Below are 19,906 nucleotides of genomic sequence, written 5' to 3' on the forward strand. Positions count from 1 at the left end.
ACTCTTCCTCAAACAGTTGATTAAAGCTTCATTATTATATTTTCATACATTTTTTTTAATAGGATCTGAGGAAGTTCCTACTACTGTCTGGAATTCTAGACACTACTATTGGCCCAGTGAAAAAGCCCAGCCCTTGATATGCCAGCACCGAAGTTCTTCTTTCAAACTGAAAGAGGTAATGCTATGGAATATGTATTGTGTAAATGTATCTACTCAATGGGTATAGAAAGAAGGTACTAATTTGTTATGCTGAGGTTTTCCTTTAATCAAGTAACAAGGGCTTCCGTATTTAGTCATAATCTGATTTGTCTTTTATAAGTGCTCAACAAACTGAGCTGGACTGAACAGAATTGGTCATGCAAATATTCACTGGTTAGCTATTAATTATGAGCTTCAATGGCAAAAACTCTATAAGGAGTATTTAGGTTCTTTCCACTGGTTGTTACAAGCCATACTTGTCCTCATGACAAATGCTTATGTTAGAACAATCTGCATGAGTTAAAGTGATTCCAGCTGTCATTAATATGAGCATTAACCTATTTTTTTAATAAATTGTTTCATTTGCATTCCTCTCCTGTCTACTGCCTCCAAGAGCTATCCCATTTCTAATCTTGAGGTAAGTACTTCAGTTACATGGAGAAACACTTTTTTAGGCATCACTTTATCTCTGGAATTACTCTTTTCTCATGTGGATGTTTCTTTTGAAATAGTGGTTCCTTGTGCTAGCTATAGATTTGAACCATTGGGAGGATTTTTAAGAGGTGAATAGAAATTCTATTTTTCATAGAGTTCTGTTCTAAGAAAATAATAAAAGTATATTCTATATCCAAAAATTAGTCAAGCATCTGCATTACAGAGATATTAGGAAGTCTGTCAACTCATGAGCTTTAAAACAGAAGCATCTCTTTAGGACAAGGGTGGAGTTGTAGTCAGTGGGTCAAAGTCTTGCTCGGGCACTGCCTAAAGCACATCCTTTACATAAATTATTTGAGGGGTGGTTTGGGGTAGAACATTCCAGGACAGCAAACCTGAAATCTTGCATCTTTCTGTTGAAGATCGCTATTGCTAACAAGTAGGTTGTATTCATATTCAAACACCTCCACTGACAATTTCCTTCCAAATACTTACTGTGGTGAAAGATTTTCCTAGTTTCCCATCAGCCTGTTTTCTCTAGCCCCAAGTTTGTGCTTTGATGTTTGTTTTGTTGTTTTTTGTTTGTTTTGTGGGGCTTTTTTGTCTTTGCATACACAAAGAGGAAGAAGGTCTGAAGACTAGCATGCTTTGGGAACTCATTGCACCTTCATATTAATCCATTGCTATGCTGAAGGGAAAATGGAGCAGCTAACTCCCTGAAGTATCCGTAGGATATGGAGGAGGAAAAGGGGGAGGGAAGTGTCAGTGTTGGGCCACAGAAAGGATCTGAGAAGACACTTTTCTGTGTAGGTGGAATGATCTGCCTTGCCACCCAGTTGCCAAGAGGGTCCCTCTGTTATTTCAGTACACCTCCTTCTGCTACCTTCGTGGCAGCTTTGACCATTCGAATACAGTCAGTTTTCACCAAGTAGTATTCCCAGGATGGTCTTGTATTGTTCTAAGAGCATTACAAAGATCTCCGCTGTGGAATGTGCTCCCCTCCCAAATGTGCTATCTCCTCTAGTGTCAGCTTTTACTGTGAAAACAAAAGCAGATGTTCTTGCCCATTTTGGATGGTTTTATGCAAGAGGAGGCATGGAGGAACTCCCACACTGGAACAGGCATTTCCCATTGATTTTCATAGCTCCTTTGACACTGGCCATTCCCAGTGCCCCCCGTGCCAGGTCTACCTGCTTCCTGCTGGTGATCTTGGACACTGGTGTGACTTCTTTCATCCCACACAGGTCTGCAGCAGAAATGGGACTTGCATTTCCTGTTCCCTGACCACAGGGCAATCTGCCAGTTCATTAAGTACTTCCAAGAATAACAGCCTCCTCCAATCCTTCCCACCTCATAATATCTGCAGCAAATGTTTCCCTTTTTTGATGTACCTCATTCCTTGCAGTGTGGCTAATGACCACTCTAGGGCACTTCTCACTCCCCATAAAGTTGCTTTAAACTGTTTGGGTTTTTTTCTTATTTAGTACTGCCTGTTATCTCTTCCTCTTGCCCTCCTCACTGTATAGATACTTCGGTTTTCCTATTACCTAGCCTCAGGAGACTGAAGGCTGCTGTCAGCCTTGCTTTCCTAACCCTCATGGGAATGGAGAATTGTAGGGAACTGTCCAAAAGTCCTGGTAATGTTGTGACTTTCAAATTGCTGTTAAGATGGGTAGGGAGTGCCACCAACTCACTCGCACAGCCCTTCTGGGTGCTGTGCTTTCCAGGTCCATAACTCCAGCTGTTACAAGGCTGGGTGGATAACTCTGATATATAATGCACCTTAGGAAAAGTGCTTCTTTTTTGTTTGTTGGTTTATTTTTTTTGTTAAAGTTGTCTTTCTAGAAGACTTTCTACATAGGCTGGAAAAAAGGAGGTACTGTGTGCTACATGGATATTGAAAGCTGTGGAATAATTGTCTTTATAAGATGGGTGTGCTTCTTCAGAATTATCCTAAGATGACTTTCAGCTTGTGCTCACATGGATATTGTATTATAGCTAAGGAATTTACTCCTGTTGAAACACAGATGTAAAATGCTGATGCTGTGTACAAAACTTATTTCATCTTCATTCTAGTCACATTTTTCAACTGGAGAACAGCATCAGTTCATGTAAACTCTATGCCCAATAAAAAGGAAGGACTGGAGTTCAAGTTTCAAATGTGAAATAACTGGAACTAACAAGCTGTGAATGATTCAAAAGCAGAGAATTCTCTGTAGGACTGTTCAGCTAATATGTTGAATAATGAATACACTGAAAAAAATAATAGCTTTCCATGGAAAATTTACAGACAGGAAAACAATGCGATGTTTTTTCTGAATATGTGATTGCTCAGTTCTAGCATCACTCTAACATTTTAACTCGCTAAATTTATACATGTCATTACTGAAATGCACGTATTTAAAGAAAACAATGCTATGATTAAAATTTTGTGTAATGTTTCATAAGGAACATGAATAGATTGAAACAAATTAACGTGAAAGGAAAACGATGTAATAATGTGGAGGTTGTTCATTTTAAAAATACATTTTTAATGATTCTCAGCTCAATTCCTCTATATGGACTTTTTGTAGTGGATCTGTTTCTGTGATATGTGTCATATGAATAAGAAATACAATTTTAAAATTATGGTTTCTGAATGATGACGATATGAAATATTCCTGATCTTTGTCCTACTGGAGTTGTATTACAGTAATTATTCAATCACATAGGAGAAATCTTACCATTACATTTATATTAATTCTGAATTAGGTTGTACTGCAGCTGTAATTGTATCTGAACAATGTAATAGAATTTTCTTAATTATGACTAGCAGAAGAATTGCAATCAAAGGGACCTATTGCAGAGCAGAAGGTCATTCTGATATCTAGAGTGACCTAGAGCATGGTGTCACCATCCATCCATACCTGCACCTGTAGCCACCTTCCTGGCTTGGTGTGCACTGGTGGCGTTGCTGCATCTGGGCTATGAGAGCAGCCAGGTCAGTGGTTCCTTACGTATGAAGTACCTCAGGAAGAAAGGAAAGTGCTCCTGTGAGAGGTCACAGATAGTATCTCCTTCCTGTTTAGGCTTCCCCTCTCCCCAGCAGTGAGTGTCCCTGTGAACTGCATTATATTGTACGTACTTTGGATGGTTTCCAGTTAATTCAGTGACTACAGCTTTATCTATAATGTAATTAGTGCCATCCAATGCCATGATGAGGAGAGGTCCTTTAGAGACCAGTGTCTCAGTCCTTGGAAACGTATGCCACCTTTTATCCAGTTTCTCCAACTCCATAGTATTTAATTAAATAAGAACAAATTAAAAAGTCAGTGTAATTTTACAATTTGGCATTACATTGGTACGAGATCAAGCTGAGAGGATGGTATGAGGGCTGAGATGAAGCAGGGCAAAACCCTGCAGCATAATGCTGTGGAAAGTCGGGAGGTAAAAACCAACTCTTGTGTCTAGGATATTTAGTAGAAAGCCTTTAAATCCTCTGCTTTTCCTTGCATTTTCCAATGGTAAGATAAAGGAGGGATCTGAGCATAAGGATGTCAATACTCTCATTTCAATTATGTATGAAATATTTTAATCATCCCACGACCTATGTTGGCTTTTCTGTATGGGTAGAACATAGCCATTTTCCTTTACGTTAATATAAGTATTTCTGAACTTTTAAATCCTAAGAACAAAATATTCTACATCCTGTGTTTTCTCAAGCTGGTATGGGCTGCAACCTCATCATCCCAGTGAAGATATCAGGCTGACTACACTTCAAATAGACTGATTTGTGGTGGCAAAAGTCTGACCTGGAGCCCAGGGCTTGGCTGAGTAGGTCATGTCAAGTTCATGCCTATTGTGTATTCGAAAGTCATAAACATTTCTCAGAAAGCCTATCCCTTGGAAAGATTCCTCCAAGATAACATATGTTTGAGAGGGGATTTTGTGTTGCTACATTGCCACACAAATGACAAGTATTACTGTCATCATTCTTTCTTCCTTAGCGTTTAACCTGATAGTCTCACTGGAGTCATAATTTGTCAATTGCTCGAAGCACTAGGAGATATAGATGGTATGAATCAAGCACAATGATGACTGAAGTAGGGCTGGCTGGACTTGAATGCTGAGATAGAGGCAGTTTCTAGAGAGGCACAAGGTATTTGAGTAGCCAACTGTTTGTAAGAAAATCTCTCCAGCAGCTGGAGGATGTAATCTGAACAGCACTTCCAAATTTAGCAGATGCTTCCAGACCCTCAACTGTAACCCAGCTATACATTTAGGGCAGGTCACCCACATGGTGTGACTTGGCAAAATCCATTAGGTGGATTTGCTCTTCACAGACCATGCAGAGCCTATGTTGAGGAGCAGATTAACTAAATCTTGGTATTGGACAACTTTGAGCAGCACAAGGAAAGGGAAAATATCTGATGGGGTTTTTTTCCCCCTTAGTATTGAGTTGGTGCAAATTTTCTGCCTCAGAAGCCTCAAAAATATCTAACTTTTTCATAGCAAGTCTGTGGACCAGGCAGCCAGGCTCAGTGATGGTCTTGACTGTTTCAGGATGTACATTAGCATGCAGGTCCCAAGGCAGGGTGGCCTTAGGGTTTTTTCCTGTAACTGTAGTATAAAATATTCTCTTGCCATCAGCTGGTTAGTACATTGTATTTACCAACCATGTGTGCAGTTCCTGACTGGTTGGAAAGAAGCAGCCATCCTTTGGTGTGCAGGAATGCTCTATCAAGTGTGCAAAACCTGGTTGTCACTTGCTGATTTTGCTAATTTTTCTGGGTCTTGAATGTATATTTATTTTATTCTTTAGCCATGGGAAATCATCTCAGTAGAGTTACTGCCCACACAGCACCTTTGAGTGCATAAGAGACGTGAAAAATGTGAGCAGCGAAATGAATTTTCCCTGACCCACCCGTTCCTCCCAAAATGCAAACCCAAGGGTTTTCTGGACATAGTTGCGTTTTTGTAATATAAGTGGGATCCTAACCATTTTTATGACTCAGGCCAGAAGCATGGACAGAGTCTGTACAAGGCAGAGGTGGGCACATGGAGTGTGCTTTACAGAAACCATGGCTGATAGGTAGCACCAGCAGTAGGATTGCAGAGGTAAGAGATGATAGTTCCTCCACCCCAAGCTTTTCTGTGGCTTCCTCACCACTGAAGCTCAGTATATTTTGTTGCTGAATTGGACATTTTTATTTACTAGTTACAAATTTTACATACCATTTTAATAGTGTGCATTGTAACTATTTAAAACTTAGTATTAAACAGGCCCAGGCACTGTTAACAATCTGCATGTTACGATATGTATTTTTTTGTAACTGCTTGTTATAGCATCAACGATTAAGAATTTATTACTGGTGCATTTTAGATGGTGCTTTACAGTCATGTAATTACAGCCATCTAATAATTATTACATAAATATGTATTGAGAGCAAGAACCCCAATGTAAGGTGACCCCAAAGGCTGTCATCTGCCAAGACCAGAGTTCGGGCCCTCAGGTGGCAACGATGTCATCGGCACACGCGGGGAAACACAAACGTTTGAGGCTGTGCAGGGAGCTGTGTTCCTCCCCTCACTAGGTGTTCATGAAGTCATCAGCTGGAGCAAGAGCACTGTAGAGCTCTAAGGACCTGAACTTGGTTCTTGGCAAGGAAGCAAAGGAAAGTTAGTTCCCTCCAGTCCTAATCCCAGCAAATGTGCAGGGCTTTTGGCTGTGAGCAGAGAAGTTCAGGTGCAAAATTGGGCCCTCTGGAGCCCATTGGCTCTCAGCTGCCAAGGGCATCCTTATACCCATTAATCCAACCTGACCTGGTAGACAATCAGACACACTTTATATAACCCAAAGACAGTAGCTGGTCTGAAATACATCTACCACATCTCCATGCTATTTGTGGCTGCAACAGCATGCCCATGTTTGACAGTCTCTCTAGCTCCCTGCCGGGCTACTTGATCAAACTTCATTGCCAGTGTCCTCCCCTGCAATGGACTTCAGACACCAGACTTCACTGATGATCAGTCTGACAGTCTTTAACTCCTTCCTCCATTCAGTACTGACATTTTCACTCCTCCTTGAGAAAACAAAAATCACAGCCTACAGCCTTGTAGCACTAAACTGCTCTTAGACATGCTATATTCATGAAACACTGCTGCTATCCCTGTGCTTGCACTTGAAGACAAGCTTGCCTAAAATTTAGTTGTTCTGTGTTAACGTTGGCTCTTCTCCTGGGCACAAGGACTGTTAAATCACTGTATCTGTCTTGCCTCCAGCAATAACTTGTTGGAGGTAAAAGCCAGTATATTCTCTAAATAGGTAAACTCTGTTTTTTCCTTTTAGAAGCACCCTCATAAGCTTACTGAAAAAATTGAAGGATGAAACATTTCTGAAAGACAGTCTGGCAAGTTGATGCAGGTTGCTCTAAATCAGGAGCAACATGTGCCACTTTGATTTCCTATTGGAGCTGCCAGTCAGAACCAGCTGGGTTGTCTGGCTGACACTGTTTTTTGGTACAACCACTCCAAAGTCCTCACTCTCCCTGAACAACATAAATCCTAGTTACTTTTCCATGACTTGTAACAATACTTTACCCATATTTGCAGCCTGTAGTAGCAGAGAGCGCGAGTTGCTCATTACTTCATGATGTTAGTACAGCATGACTCTGCAGAGAGGTCAAAGCTTGAATTTATTCACAGATGGCCTGAAATGTGCTGAGTCTGTTTCTCTGAAGCAGATTTGGTGACTGGAGGCTCACCTTTGTGGTGACACATTTCAGCCTCAACACTGTCACTGTGTGAGAGGCAGAGCCTGTTCCTGCTGTACATACCAAGGCACATTCTCTGCTCCATCTCCATGGCTCTTTGGGGTGAAACTGTGGCTGCCAAGCAGCCCTACTACTACACTCTTTTGTATACAGTCTGCTTTGTAAGGGGTGACATCTCTTTTCCAACTGAACACAATATGAGAAAGCCAGGTGTGTTGCTGGGCGTGCTGCATCAAGCTTAATGAAGGAAGGACAAAGTGTCACTTGGGTGTTGTTGCCAGTCTCTCAGCCATGGTTTTGCTCTTCAGGTTTACTCCATATTGCACACTCTTAATCTAGCCTCATCTAATTTCCCCAGGCCACTCCTAAATGATCTGAAGTCATGTTTTTTCTTGCTTTGGCAGTGTTCGAAAGACAAGGATTTCCTGTGCTATATCTTGCGCAGACCCCAGCTGGAAGGCAGTCTCTTATGTAGGTGTCCTGTAGCCCAAAAGAGTTTAGCAGCCCACATCTGAAGGGGAATGAGGCAAGGCTGCTGTTAACAATAACTAATACAGCACTGTCCTCCAGTCCAGAACTGAAAAACATAAGGCTTCAGAATTCAAGGAATCCTATTACAAATGAATAGTTTCTGCCCCAAGGATCTAATCAAAAGGATGGCACAATGCAAAGCACTTCTCCCCTGTGACTAGCTCTGGGACTAGCAGCTTTGGTATGTTCTTCTATCTTAAAAAACAATATATTGCTCTTTTTTTTTTTTTTGTTCCGTTCTGTTTGAGGGCATTGAAAGTTTCGCTGCTCTTTGTTCTTGTCATGTGGTCTCTACCAGCACCAGAGATAGCTGTAGGCTACTCAGCTTACAGGAGACAGCAGACACTTATCCCTACACTGGCATAGCAGGAGGGTTGAGTAACGTGCCAGGAAGGAAGATGGGAAAACAGCAGGAGGTAGGCGGCCAAGGTTCCCTGGTGTTTCTTGAACACTGGAATGCCTTTCATACTTGTTACCACAGTGAGCTTGTGAAGAACAGTGCTGTTCTCACTGCACAGGTGGAGACAGTAAGTTAAGCTGCATGATTTTTCTACATCTCTACACAAGTCTGAGCTGGGAGGCAGCCCAGGGGCAGAGTGCTGCCAAACACTGGTAGTGAGCTGAACCTGGGTAAAGAGTTGCCCTCGGGTTTAAGGTGGGTCAAAAGTTTTCACTAGCCTCTTGTAAGTGAAAGGCAGCTTACAATATGAGGTGAGTCACAGTCAAGTCTGGACTTCCATGCTGGGGGACGAGGTTTTCTAGGAATGCTTTGGCAGATGTTGGCTTCAGTGCTCAAAAGAATATTCAGAACACATAAAATCAAACCAAAGACACAAAACCCCTTTATCACTGTGCTGTGCTCCTGATAATCTTTCTGTGCCTCCTTTTTTAGAGATATTAAAAAAAAAGTGTGATCCCTTATTAAATGCAGTGACATTATGGCTTAAAACCAACTATGCTGTCTTTCTAATTGTTTCTCTATCTTTCTCTCACCCCAGCCTCTCTGATCTGAGACTTCCTAGCAGTGTGATAGCCATGGCAGGACTTGGAGGGGTCTGGAAGCCTAGTTCCAGTAGCCTGTATTTCGCACCAGTATCTTCTGGCAGAAAGATAAACCACATTGCTGATTGCAAGCTCCTGTGGCCCAGGTTTCTGGCTACAGAACTGGGAAGGATAAACACCTCCTTAAGCACTGCAAGATAGAAATAGAACAAGAGAAAGGAATGGAAATCCTCTCATAATCCAATGGCTAGAAGCAATCCAGCTGTTTTGTTTTATTCCCATCATGAGAACTATAGTCAGTCCCAGTGCAAGCTTGGCCACCTGTCAGATCAGGTTTGTGAACTAAGGCTTATTGGAATTTGACACAGTCTTGTCTTGGAGCATGCTGATATGATCAATACAGATTCCTCCTAAAGCACTGACATAACATGTATGCTACCCATGCAGTCCCAGACGCCCTCCATAAATCATTAAAATACTGGCTAGTTCTAATCAGATCCTATGAGTTATAATGTAATATACTATCTGAGAACTAAAAACAATAAATCAAGTTAGTACAGAGGTCAGACTGAGACTGAACACAGCTGAGACTTGCTTGCTGATGTGTATATAGTCTAAGAGATGCAACAGAAAGAGATGAAATTCCAAGTCAGCTAAGCAAATTGCTTTCTTCTCATTGTAAAATCTCACTACTAAATTTTTGGAAGGGAAAAAAGTAGGAACTCATTATATTCTGTAGCACAGCTGATTTGAGGTCTAGAATTTCCCAGCAGTTGTGTTAGCTCTTGGGATTACAGGTATTTCTGATCATTTGTTCTTCAGGTTAACTCTTACCATTTTTCTAAAACTAGCAGTTAAAAATATGTACCCCCAAATGGCACAGATCACCTGATACAAAAACAGAACACAATTCCCTCTAGAGCATAGAAACCAGTTAACCACTAACAGAAAAAAATTCATATCCCATCAGAAGATAGCTTCTGTGGTTGCAGTCTTCAGCCTTGCCTGGAACATAGCAGGCAGCTTTGTGAAGGGGAGGTTGGAGTGCCCAAGTGCTGGGAACCAGTAACAGTTTGTGTGCTGGGGTGCTATTGCATTAACCCAAATAACTGATGCTTTCTTTTTTATGTGGAAAAGGTTGATGGCCATCTGAATTTTTCAAGTGTTATCTGAGTCTGAGGACAGCATGGTATGGGGTACAGACAATCTCCATGGCCAGCAAGTACTTTGGCAACCATAAACTGTATCTGTCAAAGAATAATACTGAAGGCTAATTTCCTCATTCATGCAGTATCTGCATGTACCTTTTGTTTCTTACCTTATACTTAGAACAGAAATACCTAGTAATTGTTTCTTCCTTTTTAGCAAAGAGTTTGTGGCAGAGTTTGCTGCTCTGCATGTACCCTGCAGATGCTAAAAAAAGCTATTTAACTCTCAGTATGGCTGTTTAATTCCTCTTGTTTACTTTGCCTTTCTTCCTTAAGCCTCTCTGGCCTAAACTGGGCAGACTGTTTTTAAAGCCCATACAGCAGAGTAGCTCGGTACGTGAGTTATGCCTATGGAGCTGTACTTCTGTAGTGGTCTGTGGGGAAGGCTCTCAGAGGCCCCAGTTGTGGTAGCATCCCTTCAGTCACAAACACCATCAGAAAAGGACTTTGCTGTAAAAGCTTATGTTATGGTAGGCACAGGCTCTGCTCTGGGGAGGTGCGAGTCATATGAACTCTTGGGGTTCATGCTGGCAACTCTTGAGCTGAAACCTCTGGAGATGCAAACCAGTAATGGTAATGCAAACCAGTGATCCAGAAAATCACCATAAACCAGTAAACAAAGTCTCTGTGAGTCACTGGCAGTAAATAAAAGAGCTAGCAAAAAACAGGGCAGTAATAACTGGTGGTGAGCAGAGTGGAACTTGTCCTGTTTGAAAGCTACACCAACACCTCCAAACTGGGTGCATGTATGGGGCAAGATGGATTAATATTGTTTGATTTCTAATTAGACCTCAAGCAAGTTTGAATTTCTTTTAAACCTGGTGGAGAAATAGTTGAAAGACAGAAGGAGAAACAGTGATCAGTTTCATCAGAGGTGCAGCACAGCTTGGTGCAGGAACTTAATGAAGATTTGTTGGTCAACAACAGTCTCTCAACCCACTTAACATGCTCTTCATTTAATTTGCTCTGCTATTGTAGCAAATTTGAATCCCCAAAGTCAGACTCAGCTTTCACAGCTCTTGTAGTGTCTGCAGTGTCAGCAGGAAGCATGAATTGAAGACTTAGAGCCTGGACTCAAGCAATGTATATTTCTCTTAATGAAACCCAAAGCCAGGTGAAATTTTTGGGAGAGAGGAAACAGGATATGGAGTCCCTTTGGGGGCTGGGGGATGATCATAACACTCAGAAACTTGGCCCAGTTTCTGGTCTCCTCCCTTTCTACTCCACAAAGGGCTTGTAGAATTTTTAGACAAACCTGGATACATTGTATGTTGTGAAAGAACCTGCTGGGAAATTTGGTGACTCCTGCTCTCCAGGGCAGAGGAACCGTGTGTTTCTTGTTTGTGTTATTAGGAAAGTAGGAAGATGAAATTCAAAATAAAACTCAACAGATGGGAATCTCACAGAGACAGACACTGGGAAATGTTTAGACAAGCTTTGTTCCCAGTTTTTGAGCTCAGAATTTAGCCACTAAACTGTAAAGAGACTTCAGAAAGACAATGAAATGCATTTTGGCTTCAAATACAGTTCCTCTAGAATCCAATGAGAGTTGTGCACATGAATCTGAAGGCAGAGTATAGCCAGCAGTATAGGGAATAGATGTAATATGAGAAACTCTCATGCTATATTATTATAGTCTGAATTGTTTCCATCATTTTGGGTTAAGTAATTCCCCACGATCCATCTCTAAAGTGCAAACAGTACAGGCTTGATGCGCCCCAGGGAAAGGAAGCAAACCAGCCTTTGAATCTTTACCCAACCTTACTGCTCATATTTTTCTTTCAGTGAATAAGTGTTCAAATCCTTTAATACTTCATTCCCATAAAAATATATTTACCAGAGGTTTTTGTGGCAGCAGTGAGGCTGTGTTTATTATTTTAGGAACACCACACGACTGGCTTTAGAGAAAAGACAAGGCAGGAGCATGGAGTGCTGCAAATATATCAGAGAACAGCATGTTTTCCACCTGTTGAGACAGCAACCGCAATAACAGATGCACATAATAATTACCTGTACCTCAAAGGCAGCACCAAGTCCTGCACCTTCTGCTTCCCACCTAGCAGACAGCTGGGTAACAGAATTACAAAAGAGGAGCACTGAGAAAGTAGAGTAGGTAGTGCTTTGTGAAGAATGAAAAAGCAGCTCTTATTAAAAAGAAACTGGAAGGTGGAAGATGAGAAGGAAAGATCTGAGGCACCATGATGCTATAAGAAAAGTGGAGCTAAGGAACTCCAGGAACCTGCCTTATTTTTAGAGTAGCAGTCAGGATTTTGCTAATACCTTTTCCAAAGCTGTCCTCATTTGTGCTCTCAACATCAGAGATAATTTCTACTGATAAATAGGTGTTCCTCATGCCTAATGGAGCCCATTCCTTCCCAGAGATAGATGGTCCTGCAATGAATGACAGGAGAGGCACACAGGGTAAGGGCCTCATCTCAACTGGCACCATGAATAACCATGTGCCAGTACCCTGTTCCTATTCCCCTCACTGCTGCGTGGCACTGGGATTGTGCTGGAGCTATGCTACCCTTTTGTTTTGCAAGTGCCCTGGAGGACCTGGGGTAAAGAAGGGCAGGTGATAGTAGAGGGAGCAGAGATGCACTGGCAGGTGAAACATCTTTGGTCTTTCCTGTTTAAGTGCTGAGGCTTGTAAGGCTCTCTTTCTCCCCTTCCTTTGACTACCAAAAGGAAAGTGTTGACATTTGGCTGGGTGGGGACTTGACCTCTGAAGTGATTTGTACGATGGTAGTTTCTTGTTGCACAAAGGAACAGATCCTTCCTAGCAGGGATTTGTCAGGGAAATGATCTCAGACCCCATTTAATCTTGACAGAAGATGATGAGAAGACTGTGTGCTGAGTTGGAGTTTTCCTTTGAAATCCTATGGTGTTGAAGGTAGCACTATAAATAGACACAGTATCCTTTTTACCCTGGTACAGTTCTGTCTCAAGCTCCTCATACAGACAGCAAGTCTGCTGGTAGGTATTTAGCAGGAATTAATTTAACCCAATCTTCTCTTTCTGTGGTCTTTTACTCCAAGTATCACGATGGCTTCCATAGCCACACAAATATATTTCCGCAATAAAAATGTTCTGAGAAAGACTGTTGATATTAAAAATCCCATTTCTGTCTGAAAATTCTATCCTGGTTATAAGTAATCCATAAATGCCCCAAGTTATAAAGAGCTGGTATTAAAAAAACCTCACTCCCCTCTCAAACTTCTTACACTTTCACTTTGTTTCTCCCAGGTTTTGTTCTTGAACTGCATAGCATTTTATTCATAGTCTGTTTCACGTTTTCTCCAGTGTAACTCGCTGGACAATCTCCCCTTTTCTAGGATCAACTTGGGAACATCAGCTGAGAAGAAGGAAACCCAGATACAGTGTTTCAGAGCTATGATCTTAAAGATAGAGGTGTAAGCAATTTGAATAAAAGTTAGATTGTTATTTTAAAGAACAGATTCACTGAATTTAAGCATCTTTTTCAGCAAGAGGTCCTCAGCTCGTGATCCTGCTGGAAAGCAAACTAAAAGGCCACAAATAATAGAGCTTCTGTGTACAAGGACAGAGACATTGCTCTGGCCTGGCCCTGCCTTGGTCTCGCAGCTGGCGGAGTTGGTAGTGGTTGTGTTCGCGCTGCTCCGTGCAGGTACTTAGTTGACTGGGGGTTGGTTTGTAAACAAGCGTAAAGGTACTTGCCTTGTAGTCGAAGCTCCCGCGCTGAGGTGTCTTGGATTACCTTTGTTTGAATAATGCCACTCCAGTTTCCTCCTAAGGTGCCAGTTGCACAACAACTTTCTAGCCTGTCCGCGTGTTCAGTTTATTGAAAGTCTATTTTTAATTCTGTTAATTATAACCCGTGCTCCCCTGCCCTCTTTGGACCTGCCGGCATCAGCGGGAGCGGGGCAGCTGCCGGGCGGCGGGGCAGTGTTGACGGGGCCGGTGCCCGGGCGGTGCCCGCGGCTGTGCCCGGTTAGGGCAGGCGGTCCCGGGACACGGCCCCGCGGTCCGCCCCTGCAGGGAGCGTTGCTGCAGGCGCTCCTTGCGGGGCAGCCCAGCCGTGAGCCACGGGGGGTGCCGGGGGCAGCGGGGGCCGTCCCTACAGGGGCTGTGCCCCAGCCCGCCGGGCGGCGCGACGGGGCGGGTGCGCTCCCGAGCACAGCACGGCCCCCGCAGCGGCTGCCTCCGCTCCCTCGGGGCTTGATCCCCATTCGGATAGAAACGCCGGATGCGGAGCTGAGACCCAGGGCCACCTGGGCAGCACCCGCCGCTCGGCATGACCCCGCCGGGACCCTCCCGAGACGCCGCGGGTGCGGGTCCCGGTGCGGATGCGGAGCCGGCGGTCCCGGTGCGGGTCCCGGTCGCGTGTTCGACTGAGGGTGCCGCCCGGGCCGGGCCGACCGCGCCACCTGGCGGCGGCTTGCGGTGCTGCGGGCGGGGCCGGGCGGAGGGTCCGGGATGGGATGCGGGCTGAGGGATGCGGGTGCGGGATGCGCCTTTGGGAGAAAAACCGCGCGCGTGACATCGCAGCGTTCTGTATGCTTCTTTGCTGCATTTACAATATTTCATCAGAGTAAGCTGCGGGTTTCCATTTGTACTAACTAGTATTTTAAAAACGCAGTAAGTTTGTATCCTGTGAAATGCCTTTAACGTGTAGGTGTTCTTGTATCCCCAGCGAGAGCAACCTCAGCTCTGTCCTTTGCTCTGCAGCCGAAAATGGCTGGCTGGCCTCGTTCCTTCTTCCTATACAGGGAAGCACAAGAAAATGTGATTCTTGTGCTTGAGTCTGGGTGCAACTCTACAGCCCCATCCACCGGGGATTTTTTCCCACCTGTTTTGTAAGTTTAAATCACTTTGTTAGATTTAATTGGTAACGGAAACATGCATGTTAAATTTTGGATTGAGTCTGAAGCATACTTTTAATTTGGCTTTTCCTGCCTGCTGTGGTTTTGTTGACTTTGCAGAGCAGCCCCAGAGCTCATGAGCAGGTTTCCTTACACAGGGAACTAAAGCAAAGAAGTGCTACAGCACTGCTCTTCTGCTGGTCAGGGATGTGTAGCCCAAAGGGTTAGTCCAAAGCAAAATCCCCCGAGATGCCCTTGCTGTGAGGGTCAGGTCCTCAGTGCCAAATGTTCTGCTTTGTATTTTGACTCATATAGTCTGTCTTACAGAGCAGATGTAGATATTGCCGCAGAGCATTATAAAAGGTGCTGAGTGGTCTGTCCTGAAGGCAGAAATCAACCTTGTAGACAACGCTGGAAATGGCAAGGAATGTTTTCCCTTGTTGCTGTGCTAGTTTTGAGTAGCCAGCTCACATGGTGGGGAGTATTGATGCCTCTGCATTCCTGAGTTTGGTACTACGAATACAAACTGCCATCCCTGAGCTGGCTTTTGTGCTGCAAATGCTTGTCCGCTGGGAACATCAGCCAGATGTGCTTCACATAGTTTCCAGGCAGCACTGATCCATCAGATGACAGTAGCTATTGAGTGCTCTTATGGTGGCCCAGAGACACAAAATGAAAGCCTGATGCCTGTCAACACCTCCCTTGCCATTCCTGTGTGTCTTCAGTTTTCACTTGAGTCCACCTCACAAAAGCAAATGCCACAGAATATGATGTTGCAATGTTAATAACCTTTTATCTTTGAGCAAGCACATACCAAGTTTTGTAATTTTGAACTGTCAGACAAATTTGGAATATGTTGAGCTTTGTTGTGAAGTATTTTCCTGCACCCACTCCCACTGCCCATGCAGCTGTTTGGAGCCTCAGCTGGGAACCCACATTCTTCTTCAGAAGTGTTTTCTGTAGCATTTCCTGGATGATTTTTACTATGGAAGATGAACAATGTTTGAATGCCTTCTTAAATAAATGTATTTTTATGGAGGAAAAAACCCAAACTGATGAACAGCCAAAGGGAAAACACTATAGAGAGACCTGGAATAATTTCTTAGAGTGGCTTGTATTGCTTCACAGCTGTGCTGCCTTTAAACAGTCTCTTACCCCAACTCAGGAGCTCCACCGACTGTAAAAGCAAGAGTTAACCAGTGCCAGATTCAAGTCTCAAAATACAAACCCTTTGAGATACAGGGAGAAAAAGGATGGAGGGCTGGTTCATAAGAAGACTTCTAAGCATTACTGTAGCATAAATAATATGGAATCTTTCACCTCAAATAGCCTAACACTTCATAAAGTGATATGAGCTTCACTAGTTGCTGAAAACACAGCTATTTCTGAAGTGGAACCCGATATCTTTCTTTTCTTTTTTTTTTTCCTACCAGAAGAAAGCAATGTTTTAAGGTGGAGAGTGAAGGATAGAGTAAACAACCAATAATAGGTATAAACTTAGAAGGACTTTGCAAACTGGAAAGATCAAGCAAAATCTAGCTTTATTCATAACATGCATTCTGGTGTCACATAAATTTATGTCCTTGGTTTATAAATGCAGTTCATCTATATGAGGTCCAAGCAACTCAAGTAAAATTTTGTCCTCTCTCTTTCAGCAACACTCTCTTACAGCATTTCGGTAGCAGATGCTCCGGATCCTTTCCTCTCCTCATTCAGCTTAATGTCCAAGTCCCGTAGCTGGCTGAGGAACCCTGAATTTGGGCAGATGTCTCTGTGAGCACCCACTGTCTTCAGAGCGTCCACAAGTGTCATGTTTTCGTGGATCATTAAAAAGGCAAGCACTAAGGTTGCTGAACGACTCACTCCCATGGCGCAATGAACAAACACCTTACCTGCAGAAAAAAAGAGGCACCACAAGGTGAGTGTGCTTTAGCATTTCTAAAGTCAAAAAAGACACAGGGAAGGAAAGAAATACTAGAAACAAGCTGGGAAAACAATGGTGACAATTGGTGGATCCTCATCCTTTCAGGAAGATTGTGCTGTACTTTCAGACAAGGTCGTGTTTCATACTGACCTCCTGGATCTAACTGAGGCCTCAGATTAAAAGAAATAGTAGAAATTTTCTGTGGAAGGAGAAGCTTTCTGTGGCTAAACTTGTTAGTATAGTTTTCTGTGGAAAAAAAATAGGTTTTGGCAGAAAAATTTGGCCCAAATCTGTGATCACTGGCAAGTCCCATAAACTCTGTGGGATAGTCTGCCTATAAAAATGGAGTTGTAATTTACTTTATCTCAGCAGCCCAGTGTGTGCTATAACTGGGGATTTAATAAAGCACTCCAGTGAAAGCAGCAGATCCTGCAGCCAGTCAGAGTCGGAGCAAACTCTGGAACAAATGGAAATTACGATAACTAGGCCATAATCCAAACTCTGCTGACAAAAATTCAGCAGGCTGTGGGTCAGGCTCATAGTTTTTGACTTAGTTCATTAACTTCTGCTGCTTCTCTAGCTTAATAGGCTGAGTAAAGCTCCAGTTCTGAGAAGTACTTAAGCATGTGAAGCATTCAAGCCAGTGCTGAAATGCCACTTCTCCCAGCTGAGTGCATCAGGAGCAGCACACAGGGCAGGTCTTCTGTTTGGAGCCCATGCCAGTGTGCAAGGGGTGGCAGGTGTGTGTGGGAGCACACAGATCCTGCCAATTCCTTCAGGATGGGCCCATGAGTGAGCATCTGCAGTGCTATTACCTCAACACTCTGGTCCTAGAGCTTGCCCTTCCTTGCACCACAGTGGGCTGGGGGCAGCAAGTCTTCCCCAGCTCATGGGGACCTGTCCATGGCCACCTTCCCTGCAGCACATGGCACAGGCGCCCTTCTCCATCCTCTTCTCTGTGATTTCTGTGCATGCTGCCTTGAACCGGATGCTGATTCTGAACCCTGTTGGTGCCTGTTACTGCAAAAAGTAATTTGTCTTGTGCTGAAACTTCCTTCCAAAGCTTATCTTTGCTTTCCTCTTACCTCCTGAAGAGTTTAAGGCCTTGCCTATGAAATTGGCAGCATCATAGAAGAAGATACTTAAATCAAAGGAAGGATCATCAAATGCCTCTACTCCATAGTACTCTATTTGCAGATCTTCATAATATTTGGCTCCTGTGTTGATGTTATATGGTCCATCTGCTGCATTAAGGATATGAGTAATGTTGAGGCTTTGAAGAGTAGTTTTGCTCCTGGCAGCCCACCTGTTGAAAGACATGAAGGGCACATTGGCAAAGCTCCTAACATTCTGCTAAAATAGCATGGTTTAAAGTTAGTGCCTGCTCCCAATACGAAAGGATGCAGGAACTGCATCTTGCCTACAGAGGAGCAAATTTTGAGAAGCATATAGTGCTTTGTGCATGAAAAATGTGATATGGGGGTGTGGAGAGCAGCAGGAGCACAGACTTGCCAGTGGGATACTGTCAATTAAGCAAATGCCTCCTAGCGGTTAATCCCTAGGAATGTGACTTAGTCTGTAAAGTGGTCAGGATTTTCCTTTAAATATTTGTTTAGCAAGTTTTGGAGTTAGTCTCTCATTGATAGTGTGCCTGGGTCTCAAGGGTAACAACTCACACAGATGCAGCAACACCTTGTTCCTCATTTGGACATGAAGTGGATGCATTGTGTTCACCAGCTAGGTTTTCCCACCTTCCCACAATAAACTGGGACTAAAGACATTCTACAAAACTCTTAATCTTAAGTTATATATATATATATATATATTTATTCATAAGGAGTAGGAGCTGGGAAAAATGGGCCCATGATCTATGTGATCTGACATAATACAATTGGAAGGAAATAGAAAGAAATACTATTAGTCACAAGAATAAGGTATTTGCATGAAAATTCCCGTTTTATATTTTCAATTTTGCCATCTTTGAAAGAAGTTTTGGATTTTGAATGTCAAAATCCCCATTGTATAGTTCCTTTGGATCCTGCTCCTTCTGGCTCTTGATCCTGCCACCCCTCTTTGATTGTGAAGGCTACAATGCTCTTGTTTGCTGCCTTGGAGCACAGTTTCCAGGACAGATAATGCATTTCAGAACTGACACCAATTTGGCATAAGTTCTTTGAGGACTTTTGTCTAGAACACAAATAATTCTTACCCTGCCAAATCCATGGTGGCTCACAGAATATAAAAAACCCAAGTCAGACACAGTGAGTAAGTTGCCATTTTAGATGCCATATTTTTCTTTACATCCAGACTCACTTTTATCATCAGTTTTGGAAGACTGTATTGCAAAAAACATACCTGTAGACCCAAAAGCTGCTCCTCAGTGTACCACACCCCTTCCTCCTCCCAGGGACTAGAAAACAACTTAACAATAGGACCATATGTTCTTACGCATCTCCCAGGTAGATATTTGGCCAGACTTGGTCCAGATGATTATCAGATCCTCCTCTGAACCACAGGAGTCGCTGGAGGTCTGATAGTGCTGGTGTTTCATAGGAAGCATTGCTAGTCAGAGATGAAGAGTCTCTGGTGTGAGGCATCTTGCTGCTCCTTTGTATGCACTCAGGCTGTATCAGAAACAGCTTTTCTGAAATGAATTAAGAGGAAATTTTCATACAGATATAATATTCCCTAGAAAGTAGTCCTGTTCATTACCCTCCAAATAGCATTACATTATTATAACTAGTATGTGCAGCAGGGCCTGCAGGTGTTGCTAAAAGCATCCAGAGAGCAGGAGTGACTGTCGTAGGACTCTGCAGGCATGTAATTCCTCCCCCTGAGAAAGCAATGTAAGACAATGTGATTTAATTTCTTGTCAAGTAACGCTGTTGGAAAAGAACATCCTGTGCCGCCCAAATGCAGCACTGGCTGAACCTTGTAGGTGAAGGTATTATTTCTGTTACTGATGAGTGTATGCAGAAAAGTTCCAGCTGTTTTTGTTAAAGAGTTAGCCAAGTG

The 19,906-nt window shown here is 43.1% G+C and overlaps 1 protein-coding gene across 1 annotated transcript; it reads right to left on the bottom strand.

Annotated features, from left to right (window-relative positions):
* Nucleotides 1–16,632: 16,632 nt before the first annotated feature.
* Nucleotides 16,633–19,530, bottom strand: LOC139675683 (dual specificity protein phosphatase 13B-like). Its single transcript, XM_071563650.1, has 3 exons — nucleotides 19,340–19,530; nucleotides 17,977–18,197; nucleotides 16,633–16,859 (listed from the first exon to the last, which is right to left on the bottom strand). Exons 1-3 carry the CDS (start codon nucleotides 19,486–19,488, stop codon nucleotides 16,633–16,635), a joined length of 597 nt encoding a protein of 198 aa, XP_071419751.1. The 5' UTR covers nucleotides 19,489–19,530.
* Nucleotides 19,531–19,906: the final 376 nt, after the last annotated feature.

This window comes from Pithys albifrons, chromosome 9 (genome assembly GCF_047495875.1).
Source record: "Pithys albifrons albifrons isolate INPA30051 chromosome 9, PitAlb_v1, whole genome shotgun sequence".
Taxonomy (NCBI): Eukaryota; Metazoa; Chordata; class Aves; order Passeriformes; family Thamnophilidae; genus Pithys; species Pithys albifrons.